Consider the following 12830-nt stretch of genomic DNA (forward strand, 5'->3'; position numbering starts at 1 on the left):
ATGCTTTGTTAGCAGTCAAAGCCTATCAGAAAAGCTCAAACATGATCCCAGCAATTGGATTGGTCAAGCTCTGTTTAAAGATTTTCATCCATCTTCACCATGTCCAAGTGATGAAAATGGAGAAATGAGTTGGTCAGGTCAAAGTCAAAATAAAATGCTGATTTCTAAGTTCTCCGATAATTATCAGATCTTAATAGTTTCCCTTTTCTAGAGAAGAAAGGAAAAGAAGGTTGGACTCCTTCCAGGTCAAGTTAAATGTCATCCGGAAAGGACGGAACACACTCACATCTGCTTAATGATGGATGCTGTTAAAGAGTGTGGCAGGAACTCCTTTTGAAGACTCAGTGTGAAGCTCTGGGCCAGGTGACAAGTAGCAGTTGCGACGGGTAATAACTTAGTAACCGCCTAAATGCACATTTTTATGAGACAAGTAACTCTTCTCAGGCAGATTAATGAGGTGTTCCTGTGGGATTCGATATAAACATGAGAAAGGAAAACATCCCACCTCTTGTGTCACCACCTGGAAGGAAGGCTATATAAGCACTTCAAAGAAGAAAAGCCACAGGCTTGGCATTAAGGCTTGGTTAAGGGTGCTTTGGGTGGTGACCTCAGACTCTGAGAGAGCGTGAAGCTGGACACACACTATGGATACCAAGGGCTCTACAGTAACTATTTCTTCTTCGACCCCACCTCAAAATTGCTCTGGGAATACAAATTTTAGGACTAACTCTTCTAACAAGAGCTGTTGTCATGATGGTCCGTCAACTGGCCATGCTCTACAAACTCCCCAGGGGCAGGGCTGTCGCCCCAGCCCTTGCCTTTATCGCTGCCCTAACTACTTGATAAGAACCTACAGCTTCCATCCCTATCTGGATGACTGCAGCTGGTGCGCTGAAGGCATTAACAGTCATGAGAAAGAGACCATGCAGATTTTGAACGAACGCCTTGCAAACTATCTGGAAAAGGTGCGGCTGCTGGAAAGAGAAAATGTAGACCTAGAGGGTAAAATCCAGGAGGAGTGCAGCAAGGCACTCCCCATCCTGTGTCCTCACTACCTGTCCTACTACACCACCATCGAGGAGCTGCAGAAGAAGGTAAGAGCTCAGCGAGGTGCTGAATCAAACTGTGGGTAGACGCACTCCACACCATGGTTATCTGTTCAATTTTATTCTTTCTAGAACCTTCTGTGCTGCTATGTTTTGTTTAAAATAAAAGAAATAAAGAAACCGTGAGGTAGTACACAAAGGTTTATAGTTCCTTTTGCTTATCGAGAGTATGCTCTGCCATTTTATAAACAAATAACTCAGGACTGAAACATAATGAGTTGCTACCACATCTTAAATAAAAAAAATAAGAGAACAGGGCTCTGAGGAGCTATTTTGATTTTAAAAAATTCTCTAAATAGTTTTAGCGTTGATTCATGTTACAGTGACTAGTGCCTTTCATACCCATGTTGTCACAGTAGTTAAATAGTATGTCTCTATACCAAACCTGTTTCCGGTCCAATTATCTACTGCTGCATTCCTGGATTTACTTAATTTTTTTTCCACAAATATTTACTAAGCATCAACAGAAATGTTCCGGCCACCATTCTAGGCTCTGAGAAAAATATATCTGGCCTCAAAATTGCATTCTAGTATGCCACGGTAATTTTGGGAAAAATTAGAAAAGACACTATATTTTGATAGAAAAACATACAAATAGTTATTAATTGCATGGTTTTTGTTAATCTCTTAGGAAACTAACAAGAACTCCTCGAATTCTCCAATGTTCCCCATGTTTCTTAAGCATCACTCTGAAGAGTCAAGAAAAATTCTAACTAGTCTTTTGCTAACTAGAAATACATGGTCCTTTGATTCTTAAAGTAGGAGATCCTGGTGTTTGTCTCATTTATATGTGAATCTCTTAATTCTAGATCTTGTGTGCCAAGGCTGAAAATTCCAGACTGGTCTCACAAATTGACAACACCAAACTGGCTGCAGATGACTTGAGAGCCAAGTAAGCCTGCCCAGCGCTGTCACTGCTGACAGACTTCATCCAAGTCTGATTTAAATATTCCCAGAGAGACTGTCCCCACATGCACTAAGCTTCCAGCTCCATAGCCTATCAGCAGTAACCCAGAAAGAAACCTTCAAATTCAATGCGATTAAGATTAACATCCCTAACCTGCACACAGCTCCTGCAGGATGACATAAGGATACATATGATTTCCCCCCAGTGAGAAAAGTAGGGTAAATATCTTGTAATCTGGCTCCAGGCAGGAAAACCATGAGAAAGAAACTTACACTAAAATGTGTGTATGATACAAGAGAGAGCCAAAATGCAGACTCAAGCTTCCTGAACCCAAACCCAATGGTTTTCTTATACTTGTTGCCTTAAAGGAGCAAAAGAAGAAAAATGAATTCCCTCATCTCAAAAGACAGCAAGGTGGCATCATGCTAGTAGACTAACTTAAGCCTAACAACCAAATTGTGCTATGGTTTCTTTGCTACAAAGACTAACGTCTTCCATAGAAACACAGTGAGAGGCCCAGAGGAGAAAGAAGCAGGAAGTTCTGCTGAGCCCGTCTTGTGCATCTACATTCTAATGCCTTGTTCTTTTGCCTTTCTGGCTCTTAAAGCTATGAAGCCGAGTTGTCCCTACGACAGCTGGTGGAAGCCGATGCCAGTGGCCTGAAGCAGATCCTCAGTGCACTGACTCTGAGCAAGGCTGACCTGGAGGCACAAGTCCAGTCTCTGACAGAGGAACTTCTGTGCCTCAAAACGAACCATGAGGAGGTGAGAAAAAGACCAAGAGTCAGTGCAGGCTGAACCCCTAAAATTAGCATTGGTTCCTTTGAGTTATACATAGCAAAGTGTATTCCCACTAGATGCCTCGCCATAGCTCTGGTCATACTGCTACCACGCATACTATGTTATTTACTATATTAATCTAATGCCATGTGGGTAGGATATTCTCCATAGTCACTATTTTGCCATATCCATTGGTATAGACATCCATGAACAGACTCTGCCACACCCTAATGGGAAAAAAGCCAATTCTGGCACGAGCTCATATGAGCAGCCTAGAGATGGTGGTCTTTCCATAAAACCCCACCTCCGTGATAGCACCTCCATTTTTTCATTCTATGACTGGTCTTAAAATTTCTGAAATTCTGATACTGTCAATCAATATTGTTAGTCAACTCCCTCTTCTTTTTCCACATGTCCGAGCACAGCCATACCTGAAGTCACCTTCAGTCACCGTAGGGCATCTCAATAACACCTACCAATCATGTGCCCCCTCTGTTGTGCGATGGATTCCAGACACAGTGAAACTAAATTATTTCTGTTAGAGAGAAACAAGAACACAGTAGAGAATGGGCATCTGTTCACTAAACAACTTCATATTCTTTTCTTTTCCACAGGAAGTTAATTCCTTACAGCGCCAACTTGGGGAAAGAATCAACATTGAAGTAACGGCTACCCCTTCTGTTGACCTAAATCAAATCCTACAAGAAATGAGATGCCAGTACGAGTCCATCATGGAGACAAACCGTAAAGACGTAGAAGAATGGTTCAATACACAGGTCGGGAGAGCCAACAAGCCAAAAATTAATAAGCTACATACTTCTAGGAGTCCTTTTATACGTTAGGCTTCCTTGCAAAATACCTGGAATCTCTGTGTTTCAGATGGAGGAACTGAATCACCAAGTAGTGAGCAGCTCTCAGCAGCAGCAGTGCTGCCAGAAGGACATCATAGAGCTGAGACGGACCATAAGTGCCCTCGAGGTTGAGCTCCAGGCCCAGCACCGAATGGTACCCAACAGGCTGGCCAAGCCTAATCTTACACTGGTGGCAACAGTCCTTGATGTCTGAATGTTACACTGTTTCCTAAATGGTGTCTATTGGTTAAAGGGTCTATGGCTAGAAAAGAACTTCATGGTCAAGTAAGTCTTGGAAATGTTGGATTTCACAAAGGTTAGCCTTTCTGAAAGCTAGCCTATGAAATGGCATGGGCCATGGATCTCCAGGGAGCTGTGCAGTACTCAGCATTCCAACACTTACCTGATTGTGGATGCTTTCCCCCTCCTCCCCAGAGGATGTCACAGTGATCATGACCCATGGAAAATACGTTTGGAATCACCATGAGAGCATTAGGTTTCTTTTATGCAAAGCACTATTGTAAATTCTCATATTGGGATTATGAAACAAAGTTCTGAAAGAGGTGATGGAAACCATTCACCAGCTTTACTGGTGACATTCTAAAAACCAACGTGGTTTTCCCGAGCCTGATCCACACTAAGAATCATCACACCCTGTTCACAGATGGAGACACTGAGATACCAGAGCTGTGAGTGACTTCCCCAAAGTCACCAAAGAAATGAGTCAGGATCAGATCCCACTGCCAGTACCATCTCTGCTTCTTGAGACCACGTCTCAGAAATAAGACAGTACTCAAATGTCCTGCTAGAAGAGGCAGGTATTAGCAAAACCTTCCCCAGGTTTCATCAGCTGCTACTCACAGGATGTTGGGCAACTCACTGAACCTCATTTTTCTCATCTATAAAAGTTGAGATAACCATGTGAATAACCGAGGTTATTAAAACCTAAGATCCCACCATTCTCTGTAGACTGACAAAACGATAGAACAAGAAAGAACGTGACCCATTCCAGTTTCAACACTCATGCTTTACTTATAAAGGAACTGACACATGGAGGGAAATGCTTGTAGTTAAACATTGCTCACTTCCATCTCTCCAGCACCCTCCCCGCTTTTCAAAGCCTCAAACACAGGATGAATGAGGTGTCCTGGTATGATTTTAATGGTTGAGCCTTCAATGAAGTAAAGTGGATTTTTCTCTCTCTCTCATGAGCCAAAGGTTAAAAGATTAAATGAACGAATAGAAATAAACCAGAGAGATGAGAGAGAGAGAAACAGAGAGAGAGAGAAACGGAGAGAGAGAGAGAGAGAGAGAGAGAGAGAGAGAGAGAAACACAGAGAGAGAGAGAGAGAGAGAGAGAGAGAGAGAGAGAAACATCATTTTTGTTTTGGTTAGGGAGTCATAAAGGACTTAGAGACCCCTTAGTCCTGTCACAGAGAAGCTATTGTGTAAAATGGCTTTAACCATTAGAATCTGTTTTCCTCCTCTTCCACAGAGAGATTCCCAGGAATGCATCCTGACAGAGACGGAGGCCCGCTACACAGCCCTGCTGACCCAAAGCCAGAGTCTGATCCATAACCTGGAGGCTCAGGTGGCAGACATCCGAGGTGCCCTGCAAAGACAGAATCAGGAATATGAAGTTCTGCTAGACATCAAGTCCCGGCTGGAGTGTGAGATAGCCACCTACCGCAACCTTCTGGAGAGCTTGGACGGCAGGTATGTAAAATTAAAGCAATATAAATGAAAGAGATGTCACACACACACACACACACACACACAGGAAATGTGGCATCCATCTGAGAACCATGTTTTGATTTTCTTGACAATGAGGGGGACATCTGGATGGAGATTATCAGGTATTCTCTAAAGACCTACCACTGTAAAATAGTCCCAACTTGAGATGTGGGTGGAAGTAAATTGGTTTGAATAGCAGCATACCAAATCCATTCCTCATAGGTTGCATCTCTCTAAGACACGGGTTCTTAACCTGTGATCCGTGTCCCCTTTGAAGTCAAATAGCCCTTTCACAGAAGATAACTAAGATCATATGAAATACCAAATAGTTACATCATAATCCATAACAATAGCAAAACTACAGCTATAAGTAGCAACAAAAATAATTTTTGGTTGGGGTCACCATAACACGAGGAACTGTATAAACGGTCACAGCACAGGAAGGTTGGGAAACACTGGCCTATGTTGAACATGGGACTTTGCTGACATAAGAAAGGACAACCCTGGTCCAGTAGAGAACTCAGTGTTTCGAGCTGAAAGCCCCAACACTGTCTAGATGTGGCCCTTCACCCCAACAGCAGCATGCAGATATGTAGTGTTTCCACACCCTTTTCTTTACAAATTAAGAAGTTGTATTTTTTTTTTTTATGTTAACAAGCTAACCAACCCATACAGAACTCAACTAATCATGAGTTTGTTGAAGCAACTCAGGCCAAACAAAAGCCTCATTGAAACTGCAAAGGACACCAACTACCCCACAGTGATCAGTCACCTCCATTCACTGTGTTCTCTGTACTGTTGTGTGCACACAGCCCGAGTATTAAGGGGCACTATTCCATTAAAGAACTATAGCATACCAAAGACCACCAGTTACCTAATAAAAATCATGTATTGTAAAAAAAAGAACGTTTACTGAAAACTACTAGCTACTCTAATTTTCTGGGGGGAAAAAATAAAAACAACATATAGACATCCAAAAGGCACTTTGACACTTCCTGGTGATATGCTAAAGATTCCTCTATAAGTAGGGTTCAGACCACTTCTAAATGTATGAATTCCCCCCACAACAGTCAAGGATCTAACTCATCTCCATTCTCCAGATAGGAAGCCCCTCCAATTTCCGCATACCCTTTATGAGGTTTATTCCCCATTATGTCCACTCTGACCACATAAAACTAAAGCTCAGGGGGGCTTGATTGGTTCAGCCAGGGTCATCCACTAGCAAACAAGAGAGGTGGGCCCCCGCCTGTCTTTGACTGCTGGTGTAGTGTGGTTCCCACGGAGCTAGAGAACTTTCACCCAGGTAATACTTCTCAAGCCAGGAGGCTCTCTTCCAACGGTTCTGCTCTAATTCTTCACCATCTACTAAGCACAGCACAAAATGAATGAATAAGCATTTGGTGGTGATTGTGTTTGAGTGACAAGTATTGAAAGCTTAGCCACGCCCATCTCCATAAGGACCGTCGCCCTTCCCCATCAGTAAAATTCTGTTGCTGTTCTTGTTGTTGCTGCTGCTATTGTTGTGCCGTTGCTGTTGTGTTGTTGTTGTTGTTTCTACTTAGGCTTCCCTGTAACCCATGTGCCACTAAATGGGAGCCATCATGTCAGGCCAGAACTATGGAGTGTTTCATCCCAGTTTACACATCTTCATCATTCCCTGGGGTTCACAAGCCCTGCCGTGCCTCTGAACCCCCATCTCGGATACTGGTTAAGATATGCACCATCACCCAGGAGATCAAGGATGGAAAGGTCATTTCTTCTCACGAGCATGTGCAGCCTTGCTACATCACCAGACCTGCCAAAGTCTAGCATCCCAAGGTGATAAGAATGACCTCCATTCATGAAAGAGAGGCCAGTGCATGCTCCTGCCAGAAAGGCTTAAGAAACCCCCAGTCCCTTAAGGTACCTAGTTTCTTACTACTACAGTGGGGCCCCATCTTTTGTTCTCCTTTTTCCCTAAGTCACTGCTACCAATATGATAATAAGTCACATTTCTCTGGATGGACATTTTGTACTGTCGCAGGGATGGGAACTGACTAGCTAGTGCCTACACTGCTTGCCTAGCCAGGTGATGGACAGGCAGGTTTTCCTTTTGTTTATTCAAGCCTTGTTTATCTCTGTACCTCTGTAGAACCAGTCAGACAAGTTCTGGGGTTGGTTTTGGCAGTTGGCACGTGAACATAAAAAGCCACAGCCTTGCCTTCTGAATTCCTTCTTTGGATACAGAATGAAGCCGACACAGGAACAGAATAAATAAGGAAGACCCAGATGACTAGTCTCCAGAAATGAAACAATGGCATGCCTGGATCCGGCTGACCTTTGTCACCTCAACCAATCGATTCTCTCACTAGTATATTTTCCCGTCATCAAGACATAATTGGGGGGGAGGCTTTCTGCATACTCTAAATTCTTTCCCCACTCTGATTTTCATGTTTTATTTTCAGGCTGGGTTTTACTAAATAGCCAAAGCTGACCTTGAACTCACTGTACCCCAGTTGGGACTTAAACCTGTGATCCCCTGCCTCATCCTCCTAAGTGTCTGGGAGTGTAGGCCTACTGGGGCCATCACATATGGCAGATATCCACAGTCTGAAACTTCAGGAACCACAAGGCTCTTCTCCAAATATTTCTTTTAAGAATGAAAATTAGTTATGTGGGATGTATCCAAGGGTCTCTCTTTAGAGTCATGTTGAAGCAATAACCTGGGTCCTCTCATTAAATGTTGGCTATTTCTCTTTCTATCCCTTAGGGGAGAACTTGATATCTTTTTTTGGCAAGGGGCATAGAGCTGGATTTCTCAAGACATAAGACCCGATGTTTAACAAGAACAAAATAGCTGAGATTCCTGCTTCAATCCTTCCATCAGAGAGATGGAATTAAGAGCCCAAACTTTCCAAAAGAGCGTTAGTGAGTAATTTCTGCTTGCTAGCAAGAGGCTACTCCAAATGCCAGCAGCCACCATTCTGCACCAGCCAGTATCAACTTTTTCAGAGCAGGAAAGTCATTCTTTGAAAAAAAAATTATTGGACCTCTTCAGAGGTGTCAGCTTAAAAAAAAAAAAAAAATCTAAGTCAAACACAAATTATAGAGTTCCAAAACCTGATTCTTAAACTTGCCAATTTCCTACCATGTGTCTACATAAAATGTGCAGCCTTCCTCAGACTGATGCCCTTATTTGCTCACTGAGGGTCACACATATTTCAAAGGGCTGTTGTGGAGAGCACCTGAAACCCAATCTGTTCCTGATCCTTGTGCATGTTTTGCCATTAGCTAATTAGCTAGACCTAATTTTCTTTTATCATTACTTCATTTTAAAATTCTTTCTCTGTAAATTTAGTTCTCCAATCACGATGTGGAAGTTTTTAAGAGTGCTCAGCGCTGAGGAGGAACAAAAATAGAACATCTTCTGTGATTATACTCATGATTATACTAAATAAAGCATTTCTAAATTCTTAGAGTGCGTGTCAGATAGCAGTCGATGCTCACATCAAAGACATTTGCCCTGCTGGACTCATAGCTCAGCCGGATGCTTCCTCCAGAGGAGCAGTGGCTTACATAAAGCAAGTGGAATGCAAGTCTCCAGGAAGAGTCTCTTCTGTTGTTAATTTCTCAATGAAATATGCAGAGTAGGTCCTGTCAGCCCCTCACTATGTATTGGCTCAGCCTGCAAGATGGAAATACGGACAAAGTAAAGATCTGGTGCTCAGAAACCATGAACAGTCTCCACCCAGTTTGTATGTGACCTTGAGTAAAAGTGATTTAACAACACTGGCCTTTCCTGGCATATAATGGGAGGGTTCGATGGGCTAAAGAGCATTTTGTAAATGATGTGTAGTGCTAAGGCAGAAATAGGTCTTAGTCCCTAAATTAGACACTAGACATGTGTCATTTTTCCATAGTCGTTTCCTTTTGATTTGACTCAGGGCTAGGCCAGGAAGATCCTGCTTGGCATACACCATCAACAAGAACTCGAAAACTATTTAATAAGAGGTGAGAATTACTCACCTCTTTCTTGATTCCATCTGAATCTAGGACTTAGGAATCTCTAACCTCCAGCTGGTGCAACAATGACCTTCTCCATTTATGCCCCAAATAAAGACACCTTTCTCTTACTCGAATCAAAATATCCCCCATGCCACCACATGCTAAGAATAAAATATTATATATAACCTGCATAATAAATACAGAATCTGGCACATCTAAGACCTATAATTGTCTCCTTTGTATAAAAGCATGTAAAACTATCTTCAGGATTTTGCCTATGACCAAAACCATAAAATAAATCAAGGTAATATTAAGTCTAGATTTTTCTAGAAAACTGAATAAGTGTCCTATACAGCCACAGGGGGATGTAAAGGGCTTGATTTTTATCCATTGTTTGTTTTTTACATTCTTCAGCAACAGGTCAGCAGTATGAGAACCTGAGTTTGGATCCACAGAACCAATATACAAAGCCAGACGTAAATGCTGGAGAGGCAGCGAGGAGGATTGGCGGAGCTTGCTGGCTAGCCAGTCTGGCCAATCAGCACATTATAGGTTCCGTGAGGGACACTATCCTTAAGAAATGAAACAGAGAGTGCTAAAAGAAGACAGCTGACATCAACCGCTGCTCTTCCCATGCACGAGATATTTCTCTCTCTCTCTCTCTCTCTCTCTCTCTCTCTCTCTCTCTCTCTCTCTCACTTCTCCCCCATATTTTTAAGTTAACACAGTAATTGTACATTAATTATGATGCACTGTGATACATATTCAGGCAGCATGCACTGATCGTCTCCATACATGCCCCCCCCCCTTTTAGTCCTTTCTTGTAGACTCTGACATTAGCCTTGTAGATGACCACACTCACAGACAGCTCCTCTTCTGCATGTCTATCTACACGACTCTAAAATAGAGTAAATCAATAATAATCAATACATTATCAAAGTTTATGAACTCATTTGATGATCACACAACCATCATAAAGTAGCGACTATCAATAATCTCATTGAACCCTTGGAGAAACCACTGCTTACAGATGTTAGCACTCAGTGCCTCACAATGATGAGCGATGAAGTCTAAGCGCTTTAAATTCCATTCTTGTATGATATACTATGCAGTCTCCTCTAGAAGAAATCCATATTAGCATTGGTTGGGTTTGTTTTTTTTTTTTTTTTTTTTTTTGTCAGTTCTTCAGAGTTCCATTCCCACTTTCTATCTCTAAGGAGAAACCATAATGAGCCTTGGGCCATTAGCACCCACAATCCTCTTTATACGAGCTCATGGGCTGGGTGAGCTTTAACATTAGAAAGGTGTTTTCATAGCATCGACTTGGCTTCTTCGTGTCACAAAGAATCTAGGGTCCAGAGGATAAGGCAACTAGACAATGAGAAAATCCAACTCTTCTATTTCGCATCCCAACACATCCACACTAGACAACAGAAAAAAAAACCAAACAGGAGGGTCTAATGGAGTCAACCCTGAGCCAATTACAAGACATTGATCTCTGGTTCAGTCCCAGAAGCATCATTTGCCTTCTCTCCATATGTTCTAGAGTGTTCATCATAGACTCTTCAAATCAAATGTCCTTGGCTTCTCTTATAAACACGGATGTGACTTGACTCACCCTGTTATGTCTAGTCATCTGTATCTATACACAGGATGTGATGCCAGAAATAACAACCTCAAACCCCTCCTCCAAGCATCTTTGAAAGGCTATAAATGCTGTTGGTGATCTCTATATGATTTTTAGCAACTGGATACGATAGTGCCTTACTGTAACTCCCTTGATTCCCATGTAGCTAGGAACGGAAAATATATCCTACTCTAGGCAGAAATGAGCCTATTTCTTGGCAAGTTTATACCCATCTACCCATTTTATTTAAAAAGGAAGTTTTCTCTAATGAAGAAGGATTTTAAAATTCTTCAGATGAGAGGGAATGAAAAGGAGAATAAGGTTCAGAAACAAAGTGTGTCACATACACTCATGCGCACATGCGTGTGCATGCACACACACACACACACACACACACACACACACACACACAAAGCTCATTTTAGGAAGAACCCATAGGCAAAGACAATGAGCATCCAAACTACAGAGCCCTGGGTTAGCATCAGCACAGACAAGCCTGGAATGCATTCATTGTTTCAACACTGTAATCAAATGTCTTTTATAGGAAATGAATCCTTCACCTATTTGGCTGGCTGGAAATACCTGGTCAATGTGTTCATGCAGGATTCATAGCTTCATGGGAACTACCCACGCAAGCAGGCAAAGGGAGCAACCCTGTTTGGCAATGTGGGGAAGGTTTGTTTTAATTGGAATAATCCTTTCAGATTGAGCATCGTGCTTGGAGGGTTTTTCTTAGGCAATGCCTTCAAGCTACAGGTTACCATTTCCAGGCCCAGAAAAACAACGTAGAGAAATACCAATTTTCTAAAACATCTCAATAAAGGTGTCACAGAAGCATATCTTCTGAACAAGTTTTTTGTATCATCCTTTCTCAGACTCTGTTCCCTTTCCTTTTCTCTTTCCATGTTCTCCACTCCCTAACCTTCTTCTCCTTCTCTCTGTCTTGAATGATGCAACAGCTGAGGAGACATACTGGTATTTCCTGAAGAAACTATCTAAGCTCCTTTCCCTGTGTCCTTCTCAAAAGAAAAACATAATCAGGTAGACCTTCCTTCTAAACCAGAAGCAAAAAGTCTGATATCATAGCTCCTTATGGTGACCTCGTGGGACCAGCAGGTGCTTCAGAGTCATGCTGGAAATGGCTTCACTACATTTGATATCCGAAACCCCTGGAGAAGCCACTTAACCTACTGACCCAGAAAAGTCAGGAAGAGGCTGCATTTCTCTGAAGCTGTGTGCTTGATCATAGACGACAACTATCTATCTCCAACTATAGGCAAGAGCGAAAGAGTCCTGTCTGCACATGAGTGGGGATTGTTGATGGGTTTAGGGTTTCCACTGACCAACCAGAAAAAAAGAACTGTGCCTGCCTGCTTCACTGTCACTGCCTGAGAAACACCTGCTCTGCATGGCAGTGTGACGTTGATTGAAGAGAGAAGTTGTATGGTGGAAGGCAAATAAAACTACGGTCTATTCGAGAGGAATCTGAAGCCTAAAGAGGAAAAGGGGTCTAACACAAAGATCCAGAAGAAGTGCTCTAGGAAACTCCAGAAGTGAGACATTAGCAAAAGCTAAAAGAGAACATGTTCATGTCTGGTCAAGAAGCAGAATCATGAAATGATTAAGGAAAAAATACTTATCAGATATGAGTACATGCCTTTGATCCCTGTACTCAGAAGGAAAAGGCAGAAGGATCTCTGTGAGTTCAAGACCAACCTGGTCTACATAGTGAGACTCTGTCTCAAGAACCAAACAACAGAGAAAAAAAATATTTGAATTTAGACAAGCTGGATCTGATTCCCCAGCTGTGAGATCCTATGGGGGTTACTTAACTTCTCCACT

The 12830-nt window shown here is 42.3% G+C and overlaps 1 protein-coding gene across 1 annotated transcript; it reads left to right on the forward strand.

Moving 5' to 3' along the window:
• Positions 1 to 644: 644 nt before the first annotated feature.
• Positions 645 to 7273, forward strand: Krt39 (keratin 39). Its single transcript, XM_034506610.2, has 7 exons — positions 645 to 1094; positions 1916 to 1998; positions 2621 to 2777; positions 3407 to 3568; positions 3672 to 3797; positions 5139 to 5359; positions 6940 to 7273. Exons 1-7 carry the CDS (start codon positions 645 to 647, stop codon positions 7184 to 7186), a joined length of 1446 nt encoding a protein of 481 aa, XP_034362501.1. The 3' UTR covers positions 7187 to 7273.
• Positions 7274 to 12830: the final 5557 nt, after the last annotated feature.

This window comes from Arvicanthis niloticus, chromosome 6 (genome assembly GCF_011762505.2).
Source record: "Arvicanthis niloticus isolate mArvNil1 chromosome 6, mArvNil1.pat.X, whole genome shotgun sequence".
Taxonomy (NCBI): Eukaryota; Metazoa; Chordata; class Mammalia; order Rodentia; family Muridae; genus Arvicanthis; species Arvicanthis niloticus.